We start from the raw sequence: 13546 nt of genomic DNA on the forward strand, positions 1-13546 counted from the left end.
GCGTGGGTGTATCGAGATGGGGCTACAGCGATCGAAACATGTTTGTTTGCAAAAAACACTTAGGCTCTTTTCACATGTTATGCTAACGATATTATGTGTGTTTGAATAAATGGAAAAGAGTTTGAATTGTTTTTATTTGCACAAGAAAAAAAACCAATCAATTCTGTATGAAATCACAAACACAAATATGTGATGATTTAGAAATTGAGGGGCCCAGATGCAAAAGGGTGTAAGTGACCATTTTGTCGATTTTGAGCTAAGCATATCTAAAAATTCTTCAGATTTCAAGCTTTCAGGAAGTTTTTTAAGATTAGTTTTACGATGATTAGAAAAATTACAATAATTCGGAGAAAATTGGGTCGATTTTGAAACTCCATACATTTTGTATGGGATAAAAAATTGGTGAAATACTTTAACCTCATTTACTCGAAAGTGAGTTTTTGTCACTTACACCCCTTTGCTTTTAACCCCCTTAATTTTGAATGGCAATTACATTTAACCAGATATGTATTGTATTTGAAAACGTAATATTTTGAATAAGAATGTAATGTATTATAAATAATAATACCCACACTGAAAGCCGCTTTACGGTTGACATGGCCACCGATTGATTCCGTTTTTTTTTGTTATCATTCGTGCGTACTCCTTACAAAAAAAAATATAAGAAACTAAACAGCGTTTCAAATCCCTTGTTTTGAGTACAATGAAAAAGAGAGCATTACCCGGGTAGAGGCTAATGGCAAACAAAGGACAAAATAATAACTGGTTTTGCCATCATATCTCGTTTTGCCATTCTTCTGTTGTTATGAAAAACTTAAAATGGCAAATCAATAGCAAAATATACAATCATAGCATGTCTTGTCATTGATATGTTATTCATGAATAATGCTAAATAACACATCAATAACAAAAATTACTATCATGGTAAAACTTGCAATTTAGCACTTTTTATAATGAATTGTATAAAATATCAAAACAATAACATAATTTACATTCCTAGCTAAATTTGCCATTATTTTGATATTGTGAGAAACTATTTATAAACATTAGGCACCATAACATATTTTACTCTTAATATACCATTAACTATTATATTGTATATTTCAAGCATAACTTTTCAATTCGACGTATCTCGCAAAAGTAAACAAATCCGGATTCTCAGCTGTGTGTTTGATTCGCAATGGATTCTATTTGATGCACATCAATTTATGTTAATTTAGAACTCAAACAATTAAAGAGTATAATTTGTAAAACGACGTATCTATCTTTTTCGACGCAACGGTGGCTACGTTCATCAAAGTGAATTTGATTTTTAAGTTCGTTTCGTTTTGAGCTTTTAATTTCCATAAAATAAAACTTTTTACTCTGATTGATGAACTTAAATTTTATTGAAGAAAAAAAAATGGCTCATTTTACCTTTCTTCTGCTACTTTGAAATAATAACTGAATCTACCATTATTTTAAAATTGAATTTGAACAACTAAACCTACTGTTATTTCGATCGCCACATAAACAGCTAATTTGTTCTTATCCTGTTATCAATAACTCAAGAATGTCATATTTTGTTATTCACCGATAACAGCTAATTTGGGTCTTATTTTGTTATCAATATCTCAATAATAATTTATTTTGTTCTTCAATTTAATCCGCATGCTTTACCATTACTTTGTTATTACAATGGCAAAATAAGTTATTTTTAAGTTTTTCTGCTACCAAATTTTTGTTATTATTTTTGTTATTTTAACTCTTATTTCAAACAAACAAATAACACATTTTGCCATTCAAACATTCTGTTTTAATGGTAAAATTTGCCATTCTTTTGCAATTAAGCTCTACCCGGGTAAGAGAACTGATACCTTACGTAGATTATCGACAGCGCCTAAGTTGCAATGAGCCGCGCAAATATATAGATATTTCTTTTAAAAAAGGGGTTATAAACAGACTTACTTCGGCATTAGCGTTTTCTAAGTCTTCATTTGCATCACATATCCACATAGTTTCTATAAAAGGAGGACAACACGCTGCCAGGAGGCGTTTGTGGTGTGATAATCATGTTTTCCAATAGTAAATTTAAACACATGTGTGTGGCCTTTATCACCGTAAAGCGGCTTTCAGTGTGGGTATTATTATTTATAATACACTATTACATTCTTATTCAAAATATTACGTTTTCAAATACAATACATATCTGATTATATGTAATTGCTATTCAAAATTTATAAATCAACACATATTGGTGTTCATGATTTCATACAGAATCGATTCGTTTTTATTCTTGTGCAAATAAAAGAATTATTGATTGATTTGTCTTTATTAAAGAGACTTTCAGCCCTTGGCTGATTCGTCTCTATCCTAAACATAAAAGAATTATGTAAAGGGCTTAAAACAATTCAATTTCTTCTTCCATTCATTCAAACATACATAATATCATTTCTAGCATAACATGTGAAAAGGACCTAAGTGCTTTTTGCAAACAAACATGTTTTGATCGCTGTAGCCCTCATCTCGATACACCCACGCACACCAACACCCTTTTCAGATAGAGAAATCTTTGGGCTATCAGTTTATGATGCGGATATTCGTTGGTGGATACAGTTGGGTCCTTCAGTGATCGAAACATGTTTGTTTATAAAAGCACTTAGGCCTTTTTCACATGTTATGCTAGGATTCTCTTTTTATGAGCTTTACCTTCATTTACTTTATTTATTTTTTTTGTTTATATACATTCACGTTTTTTCTCAACGTATTTCAACCTGAGAAGTTACAAATATTTTCATATAAATACACTGTTGTTTATGTCAACTCACGAAAACGTCATATTTTATTCATTATTTCAACAAAAACTATGCTAAACAAATCTATTACTCAATGCAATACAATTTTTCATGAAAATATTTCATCAAAATCATTTAAAAATTGTTGAGTACTAAATTTTTCGATTTCTTCTTTGAATATTGGGCTTTACGCCCTTTAAAAGGGCGTAACTCAAAAATGGGCCCTACGATTTTTTCCAAATTTTGCCCAGACATGCAGGATAGTCATAGAAAACGAATGGTGGGCACCGATTGGATGGAGAATATTTTTTTATAATAACGGTCTGGGGAGCACCGTGACTCTCGCTTTAGGACGATAGAGTTCTAGATCTCCTGATGACTTGCCTGGTTTTGGCAGCCACATCAACTACAGGATCTTCCAAATGTCTGGCAAGAGATTAGGGAACGTCTAATTACGTCAAAATTGTCCAAAATTTGTGTTTGGATGGTAGGGTAAATGTACCAATAGTGGTGCTATTAGTAGCTCCTTGTAGAAACATAATTGAATAAAATTGAGAATGCCACCAAATAAAAAGTCTGAAAACATTAATCGGTAGTTTTTCACTTAAATTTGCTAGGAAAAATGTAAAAACCATTGTTTATTTCAGTTTTTGCTAATAAATCACTTGCACCAACTATAGGTACACGGTTTCTATTATGGAGGTGAAATTTAACATTGGTTCCTATAGTGGCGCATCCCATTGAATTCTTATGGGACCCACCACTATATGAACACTACCACCACTATTAGGTGCAGAGGAGCAAAAAATTTAAGGAAAATAATTGATTAAAATAGGTTTTTCGGCAAATCCTGAACACAAAACTGAAGTAATGTTATTAATTAGTTATGATGCATTTATTAAAAATGTCTACCTCCACTAAGGGAGCTTTTACCCTAACTATAGTACACACTTAATTTTGATTACCGAGTTCGGTAATTTTTTGACGAGATTAAAACTGCTGAGCACCGAGCTCGTTCAGCAAAAATGCATTGTTTACCTTTTCCATACGATTTTGACAGTTGTTTTACTGAACCTCAGTAAAAGATCGTACTGCTGTTATAATCTCGTCAAAAAAGTACCGAACAGGCAATTCAAAAATAAGTGTGTAACTATAGACTCAGACTATTAGAAACTGCTAGTAGTGTTCCGGAACTTTTAAAGGACCAAACCCATGCGACACATAAGAGTTTTTATCAGAGGATTACTCCAGGAATTCCTGGGAATTCCTTTACAAGCACATGCTGAACTCAACTAGAAATTTGCCCAGGAGCTCCTTCAGGGGATTCCTTCAAAAATTCCTCCACAAGTTTCTTCTGTGAATTCCTGTACATAGACACTTATGGATGTCTTCTTGGAATTTTCAGGAAATTGCAAATTACTCTAGGAGTCCAGTCTGGTATTTTTCTAAGAATTCCCTCTAGGGATTAATTTTAAAAATTAGAGCTAGGGTACTCTTGAAGAACTCACACAGAACTTCCAAAAAGAATTCCTGGAGGGTTTTTACAAGCAACTCTTGGACGACTCTCAAACGGAAATTCGATTGGATTCTCACAAGAAACTTTTGTGGGATTTTCAGATGAAATTTACGGAGGATTCTCAGAAGGAACTCCTGGAAGAATTCCAGCAGAAACTCCTGGATGATTCCCAGAAAGGAGTCATGGAGGACTCCCAGGAGGAACTCTTAAAGAAAATTGAAGTTGAAAATCCTGCAGAAATTCCAAACAACGAACAGGGCCCATATAGCCGAGGCGGTAAACGCACGGGTATTCAGCATGACCATGCTGAGGGTGACGGGTTCGATTCCCGGTCGGTCCAGGATCTTTTCGTAAAGGAAATTTCCTTGACTTTCTTGGGCATAGAGTATCTTCGTGCCTGCCACACGATATACGCATGCAAAATGGTCATTGGCAGAGGAAGCTCTCAGTTAATAACTGTGGAAGTGCTCATAGAACACTAAGCTGAGAAGCAGGCTTTGTCCCAATGAGGACGTTACGCCAAGAAGAGAGAGAGAGAGAGAGAGAGAGAGTTTTGGGTGGAATTCAGCAGATCCTCTGTGTAGTAAACGACGAATTCGTTATTGATTAATTCCAGAAAAAAAAACTCCCTAAAGAACTACAACACAAACTTCTGCAGGAATCCCAAAAGGAACTCATGAATACATTCCTGAACGAACCTGAAAATAAAATCAGGAGGAATTTTGGAAAAAGAAAATCTTGGAAGAATTCTCGTAGGAACTTTTAACGAAACCCTTTAAGGAATTCCAGATAAGGAGCGTCTGGGTTCAGAAGGAACTCCTGGGGAAGTTTTCGAGGGAACTCCTAGGGGCCCATCTGTATAGTACGTAGACGTGTGGGTTTGACCAAAGTTTACAATCCATACAAATTTCGAATATTTTGTATGGACAAATGCCTTCGAGAAGGAGGGTGGGATCTAACATGGACATAATTGAGTTTACGTAGCCAGAGAAATCTTCTAGGTATCCGAATATTTTTTTTATCAGCAGGGAATAATCAAACAAATTCGTATGAGATTCTGTAGAGGAATCCCAGAAACATGTTCGAAGGATTTCCAGGAACGACTCTTGGAGACACGTACAAGTAGTTCTAGAGGAGTTCCAAGAGATTACATTTATTCCCAAGTTCTTCCAGGGATTTTTCAAGAAGTTCTTTTTAGGAATCCATCAGAATTTGCTTCTGAGATTACTCAGATTACTCCAGAAAGAGTTTCTGCGAATCATGGAGGAGTTCCTTTCTTGATTCTTACAGGAGTTACTTCTGTGATTCATCCTGAAGGATTCTAGGAATGAATACCTCAACGATTCCCGAAGGAAACCCGGTTTTGCTGGAGGGTTGTCTGAAGGAACTCCTGGTGGAATCTCAGAATAAAATCCTGAAGTAAACCTTGAAATGACTCCTGGAGGAACCCTAGCTGGAACTTCTAGAGGAATGTCAGAAGCAACTTCTCATGGGATCGTATAAGGGGCTGTCCATTAATTACGTAAGGGTTGATGGGAAGAGGAAGGTATGGAGAATTTTAAGCGCCAAACAAAAAAATGAGTTCTCATACAAAAAATATTAGAAAGGGGGAGGCTAGTTGAATTGGAAAAATTCCTTTACGTAACAAATAGGCAACCCCAAGAAGGAATCCTCAAAAGAAGTGTTCCCTCAAAATTTCTGAAATAATCCAAAAAGGAGCTCCTGGAGATATCTTAGAAGAAAATCTACCAATCCTTCTAGATATTTTGATTGTAAATCCAGTTTCTCCAGACACTCCTTCCATGATTCCTCCCAGGTTTTCAATATTCATATTTAAAAACTAACAGTTTACAAGTCCATCAAAATGGTTTGTACTTCGAATCGATAGCAAAACAATTATCCAAAACAGGGTTGTGTAAATGCAAGAATCATTCATATGTACATCGAAATGATTGATAAATGAACGTGTGTGCAGCGCTCGATCGTTTGTTCCTAGTAGTGCATCAAAAGCGTGTAACAAGCATGCAAAGCTGATGTTAAATCGCTCAATCGATTCGTATTCAGTAGCTGCTGTATTTATATTCTGCTTCCATCATCCATCTGTTGAAATTTCCATTCCTTCCTACATAACAAGTGCGGCAGCATTCATTTCGGTTAGTAGCCAAAGCAAAATCTCGCTATCTCTTTGCTTGCTTGTTTGCGATTGCCACCTACCCCGCTGCAACTTTTTCGCTTGAGAATAAATGCACATGGCTTGTTCGGCCGCTAGGTAGCAAGCCTGACATGGAATGCCCGAATCTAACAGATACGAAACGCAAAAAAAAATGAAAATGAGAAATTATACCACCACCGCAGCACCAGCACCTTCCTCCACAGAGTCGGGAGTGAAACCCATCATTTATGGACTCATTGAAGAAAATAGCATGATAACGGGACCACCATCCCGCCATTCCGGGATCGATCACTCACCTATCGTGTGCACCTCCAGCTGGTGGCCGGTGAAGTGCGCCCGCAGCTGATACAGATAGGTCATCACGGCCAGCTTGTCCGGCACAGCCAGCATGTTCATATCGCGGGGTTCGATGACTCGGGGGATGCCCAGCTTCTCCGCTGCGTCGAACGCCGTCCGGCAGTTCTCTATCACGTTGCCGGGAGATAACTTACTCATATCGCTGGAATGGGGGGAAAAGCATGCGATGTATTATAAGGAGCGCATCATCAATAATATTAATCGAATAGACAGTGTTAGTAAAAAAAACTAGTAAATTCGAGTTTTAAAACAGTGCTAGTTGTAAGTTAAACAATGCGGTAAGATACAAAATACTCACATTAAACTAGGGTAAAAGTGATGAATGATCGCACAGAAGGCCATCCCATTGCGCCAACTGGTGGTGAGATTGGTAACCTTAACTCCGTTGTAGCTTTTGGTAATTTCCTTGCACCACTCGAGCAAATCCTGCCCCGGAGTGCTATCCCGAAGGATTGGTTTCTTCACCGGATCGGTCACCGGTTCCGGCACTGGGACATTGACCGTGGGCGGCGGTGCAGGCGGCTCTGGCTCAGCGACCGGGGCTTTCTTCTCCTCCGGCGGTTGATGATCGTAGCTCTTGATCAGATTCAGCGGTTTCAGTTCCGCCCGACTGCTCTGTCGCTCTTCGGGAGATTTTTTGGTAAGTTCGCTATCTATGCGGGAGCTTAGGGGTAGAAGGGGTGCCACCGGTGCCGGTGGTTTCGTCGGCTTCGGCGGTGGACTCTTTTCCTCTTCGAGCGCTTCCAGAGGATCAAGCTGTTCCTCTTCCAGCTTATGATGCTCTTCCACCACAGGGGAACGCTCTTTCCGGAAGTCCGGATCTGTCCGTGGTGGGTCTTCTATAGTTACTTCAGGAGGTTTCTGTTTACTGTAGTCTTTCTCATCTGGATCTATGTTGCTACCTCCTTCGCTTGTGAGAGAAATATAGCCTCGATCGTTGAGAACCTCTTTGAACATGTCCTTAGAGCCACTCATCACTGGTGTTTGGTCATCCGAAAGTGATGGAACTGTTTGCAAAAGAAGATCATAGAAAGAAAATAGAATTACTAAATTGGAAAGAACCTAATCAACCACGGAAACTTACCACTCATAGGCGTCGCCAGATCCGAAGTGTGCAAACTACTCGTCAGTTGTTCCAACTGTTGCGTGAAATCCAACACGTGCTCGGAAATCTCTATCGAGTTCTCCAAATCCGGAATGTCTTCCAAATCGTCCAACGGAGCAATGTCGGTCACATTGTTGACCGACATCAGCGAGATGATACTCTGCATGTCCTCATCCGTTGCTTTACCCTCCCTCAGAAACACACAGCTCAGCGTCAGCTCCAGCTGTGCCGAGAGTATCTTCTTCGAGACGGGCCTCAGCTCCAGCATGAACGTTTGCTGGGTGGACTCTATACTGGCGTATTTGCGCATATTTATCGTAGCGGACGCCAGCAGCCGCTTCTTGCCCATCTGGGAAACGTCCTCCAGCACGAACGTCCAGTCTTTGTCCTCCAGCTCGTGCGTTCGGATGTCTTTGAAGAGTGTAACGGCGATGGTGTGGTTGTCCGGCATCGGCCAGGCCATTGTGCTGCACACCGGATTGACTAGGTCCGGTTCCCACGCCATCGGGCTGGACACCACCCGACGGGAACGACGTGTCCATACTACGTGTAAACTGTTTGGGCGCCTGGTGGAAATGGAAAAGGAAATGGTATTTCAGCCGAGATTTTGGATTAGAGTTATAGCGCATTAATTTATTATAGAATAAATCATAGAACTGTTGTACTGTGTTTGGCATTCTCGAAACATTTTTTCATAAAAACCAGGCAATGAATTGATCTGAAAATGGATTGAATAATTTTACAATACATTTCGTTAAGAATTCCACCCAAAGTTTACACACAGCTTACGTCATCTGACAATTTTTATAGATAGTAGCCCAGGTAACAATTTGATGCTGTACAAACGTTTCTCCAACTATTTTAAATCAGCTTTCATTTGAACAAAAGCTGAGCACAAGGGGTAGAATCCTTTATTCAGCTCCTTAACACCTAATTTTGGTGTTTTTATTCAACCTGATTTGAAATTCATTGGAAGGCTGGTTTAAGGCTTAATATGCGAGGTGGAGAAATCCCAGGTGGAACACCTGGAGGAATCCTTGAAGGAATCCCCAGGTTAGCTCCCTGGAAAAAATACAGGTCTAACTCCTAGAAATAATTCCAACTGAAACTGCTGGAGAAATCACAGATGGAACTCCTGAGTAAACCCCACGTGGAAAAAGCTCAGGCGGTACTCTTGAAAGAATCACATGTTATGTAAACTTTCGGAATCATAGGTAGACATCCTGAATAAATCGAAGGTAAAATTTCTGGAAAACACCCAGGTGCAACTCCGGGATAATTCTCAGGTAGGAAAGCTAAAGAGTTCCCAAGTGGAACTCCTGGAAAGAACCCCTGAATAAATTTCACATGAATCTCGGGTGGAACTTCTGGGGAAATTCCGAGTGGAACCTCTAGAGTAATCTTAGGTTGCATTCTTGGAAGAATCCCAGGTGAAACTCCATGAGAAATTGTAGGTGGAACTTCTAAACAAACTTCAGTTAATGTGTGGAGCGGACCTGGTGTGATGGTTAGAACACTTGACTATCACGCCGAGGACCTGGGATCGAATCCCACTCCCGACAAACTCGCAAAATGTGAGTTCTTCCTTCGGAAGGGAAGTAAAGCGTGGGTCCCGAGATGAACTAGCCTAGGGCTAAAAATTTCGTTAATACAGATAAAAAAAATAAAAAAAAAACTTCAGTTAAAACTCCTAAATAAATCCTTGGAGAAACTTTTGGAGAAATCTCAGATGGAACCCCTGGAAGAATCTCAGGTGAAACTTAGGGAGGCATCCCAGGTGCAACTCCTGAATGAATTCCAGGTGAAACTTATGCAGGAATACAAGTTGAATTTCCTAGAGGAACACCAGGTGGAATTTCTGAATAAATCCGAGATGAAACTCATGGAGGAGATCGCAGCAGGACCTCTTGAAAAAGCACCAGATGGAACCTGTGAATAAATTCCAGATGAAGCTTATACAAAAATCTCAGGTCGAACTTCTGATGGGATCCCAGGTGCAGTTGCCGAATAAATCTCTCCTCTGGTAGAGCCAGGTGGATCTTTTGGACGAATCCCGGATGGGAACCTCCTACATCTCCGACAATAAAAATTTAAAACAGGCACCGATGGAAGCAAGTCGAATTTGGTCTATTTTTGGCGTTCTAAATTTTTAGAACTGTTATAAATGGAATTATCCAAAACGACCTAATTACAGTGGTGGGCTTACAGATTATAGACAGCATAGATCCAGGACGATCCTGGGAGGTTTCAGGGAATTCAATTCTATGGGACTATCAGATATTTTCAGGTGCGTTTCATGGGGTTTCATGGGAGTTTCAATAAGTGTTTCTGGGGGTTTTCAGAAATTTTGGGAATGTTTCAGAGCTTTTCAAGGGGTATCATGATGAGCATGTCAGTGGGTTTCGAGAGGTTTTAGAGGTTTTTATAGGCGTTGCAGAGGTTTTTAGAGGTTTTATTTAGACAACTTTCAGGAGGGTTTATGTTGTTTCAGCGACGGTTGCAGGAGGGCCTATATAGCTACTGATGTAGAGGCGTGAGTGTTCAGCATAACCATGCAGAGGGTGACAAGTTTGATTCCCGGTCGGTTCAGGAGTTTTTCGTAAATGCGTATCTTCGTGCCTGCCATACGATGATATACACACGCAAAATGGCAGAGGAAGTTCTAAGTTAATAACTGTGTATGAGCTAATAGAACACTAAGCTGAGAAGCAGGCTTTGTCCCGATGCGAACGCTCCGCCAAGAAAACGAAGAAGAATAATGGACGCTTACAGGGGAATTCCAAGGAATTTCTGAGGTTGCAGTGGGTTTGAATGGGGTCCATCCCTAGAAATTCTCACGAAATACTTGTGCTGAAACGGAGCGGACATGGTGTGGTGGTTAGAACACTTGACTATCACGCCGAGGACCTGGGATCGAATCCCACTCCCGATATACTCACAAAATGTGGGTTCTTCCTTCGGAAGGTAAGTGAAACGTGGGTCCCGAGATGAACTAGCCTAAGGTTGAAAATCTCATTAATACAGACAAAAAAAAACTTGTGGTGAAACAACTTAAAACCCCCATTCAAATTCCGTTAACCGTCTTGAATATTTCAGGAAGATTTAGAGAATATCAAGAACGTTTAGGGGGTGTCAGGGACGGTTCCAGAGATTGAAGTTGGTTTGAATGGACACCAGGCCCAGAAACTCTCACTCATGAAATACGTGCCCTGATACCACTTAAAGCACCCTGAAATCCTTCCGAAACCCCCATTGAAACCCACCTAAAACGCTCCCGAAACCTTCTGAAATCACCCTTAAACCAATTTCAATTCTGCAATTTCAATGGAGCTTTTGAAATGCCATGAAATCCCCAAGGAATTCTAAAAAAAAATTTGCTTGCAAATAATAATCTACTTTACTCTTTTTGAACTCAATCTTGGGATATGCCGAATCTTTACATTGTTTTCATTATCCAGATGTAAACATCAACAACATATCATTTCGCTATTGACCGGTCACGCATAACTTACACATCCGGCAATGGGAGCCTCTTCTCACTCGTGTCAGTAAGTGTGATAGAGTTCTACGCCATGAACTTAAGGGGTGTCCCTTAAACCCGCAAAACGCTACCGAAACATTTCTAAACATTCTGAAGTGAAGCATCATTGCAACTCCCTAAAATCCTTTGATACGCTCGTGAAACGCTCTCGGAACCCCTTGAAACGCTTCTGAAACTGAAACTCCAAGGATAAGGAACGTTCCTTGAAACTCCTTGAAACGAGCCTGAATCTCCTATAGGGCATTGCATTGCTTTGATTTTGTATTGGATTTTGACGTTTCTTGGCCTTGTTGTTTACAAAATTTCTGTAAAAATTAAAGAGAAGAAGAGAATTTCATGCAGTGCCCTAGCAAGAATGGCAAGAATTCTAAACCTGAATTATGAGATTCGAAGTAAAACATTTCTTGGGATCTGTGCAAACATCTAGTGAACTTTCGGGAATTATTTTGGGATCTTAGAAAGATTGTGGTTGGATACGTGGTTGGAGTAATTCTACTGAATCAAGATGAGCTACATAGTGTGGTTGAATCACAAGTCAAATTCAAAATATGGGTTAGTGTGCGTTGAGAAATGTGCTAATTTATTAAATGCTGGTGGGGTTTCCCCAGGAGCTGCTTTCTCTAGGATTCCTCTAGGATTTCTTTCCATGATTTCTCAAGAAATTCCTTTCGGGATTCCCCAAGCATTGTTCCTGGATTCCTCCAGAAATTATTTCACGGTCTTTTCAGAAATCTCTCCAGGATTCCTGAGGAAGCTCTTTATAGGATTTTTCGAGAGCTTTATTTAAGATTCCTTTAGAATTTTCTCTGGGATTCTTCCAGAAGTTTTTTCTGAGGTTCCTAAAGAAATTTTATCTGGGATTCCTCCAGGAGTTATTTCCAGGGTCCCACCAGGAACTCCTTCGGGATTACTCTTGAAATTCTTTCCGCGATTTCTCCAGGAATTACTTCTGGGATTTCTCCAGTAGTTCCAGAATTTCTCCAGGAATTTATTTCAAGAGCCCTCAAGGATTTCTTACTGGGAATCCTGTAGAAGTTCTTTCTGATATTACTCAGGTATATTTTTCTGGGATTTTAAATGACTTTCTTGTTAGATTTCTAGAGAGGATTTCTCCAGGATCATCTTTAGGGATTTCTCCAGAGATTCCTTCCGAATTTGCGCCAAGAATTCCCTCTGAGATTCAGCCGATAGATCCAGGATTACTCAAGAAACTCCTACCAGGATTCCTCCACGAACTTCAGAGATTCCTACAGATATTACTTCTGATGTACTTCCAGGAATTTCTCTCTCTCCATGTTCCTCCAGGAATACCTTCAGAGATTCCTCCAATAGTTGGTTCCGAGATTCATCCAGGAATTCTTCCCGGGATTCCTCCAGGAATGCCGTCCCGTGAGGGACCGGGAGGAGACATAGAAAGAACTTCTGGAGAAATCTCAGAAAACGCTCCTCAAGAAACCATCTGTTGAAATCTCAGAAAGAGCTGCTGGAGAAATCGCATAAGGCGCATCCTTAAAAGAAACTCTTTTAGAAATCCCAGAAGGAATACCTAATGGAATTGTTTTGTCAAAAATTCTTCATTTTTTCTTCAATATCTACTTCTGGGATTATATTCCCGAAAAAAATCAAGAGGTACCTAAGAGGGGACTCCTAGACGAATCTCAAAAAGAACTATTTAAGAAATCTTCAATTGCTTTAAGTTAAAATAAACGTTATTGAAAACAAAAAACAAGGAATTCTGGAATCCCTGTAGCATTCCCAGAGCTTTTAAATGAATCCCGGTAGGAGGTCCTAGCTAAATGCTAGAATAAATCTCTGAAGGAATACCGTAAAATTACTAGAGGACTACCGGAAAGAACTTCTAAAGAAATGCCAGAGGCAACATTTTTAGAAATCTCAAAAGAAACTCCTGGAAGATCCCTGAGATACTTCTGAAGAAACCCCGAATAAACTCTTGGAAGAATTTCATAAAGAGCTCCATAAGTAATTTCAATACGGGGTAATCTTGTAATATCTGGAGAAAATAAGTGCAGAATTCTTTGAGGAATCTCGCAGAATTTCGTATCGAATTTCTGAAGGACGT

General features: G+C 39.4%; 1 protein-coding gene across 15 annotated transcripts in view; it reads right to left on the reverse strand.

Moving 5' to 3' along the window:
- LOC115262740 (EH domain-binding protein 1) overlaps positions 1-13546 on the reverse strand; it is a 92340-nt gene that overhangs the window by 21505 nt on the left and 57289 nt on the right. For 13 of the 15 annotated variants that reach the window (XM_062842726.1, XM_062842725.1, XM_062842722.1 and 10 more), the window contains exons 3-6: positions 7905-8491; positions 7119-7827; positions 6760-6962; positions 6505-6588 (exon numbers count right to left, since the gene is read on the reverse strand). In XM_062842726.1, the coding sequence (XP_062698710.1) occupies positions 6505-6588; positions 6760-6962; positions 7119-7827; positions 7905-8491 (1583 nt within the window). The remainder of the gene's footprint in view (positions 1-6504; positions 6589-6759; positions 6963-7118; positions 7828-7904; positions 8492-13546) is intronic. The other 2 variants (XM_062842731.1, XM_062842728.1) reach the window with 1 other exon arrangement.

The sequence above is a fragment of the Aedes albopictus genome, chromosome 3, assembly GCF_035046485.1.
Source record: "Aedes albopictus strain Foshan chromosome 3, AalbF5, whole genome shotgun sequence".
NCBI lineage: Eukaryota > Metazoa > Arthropoda > Insecta > Diptera > Culicidae > Aedes > Aedes albopictus.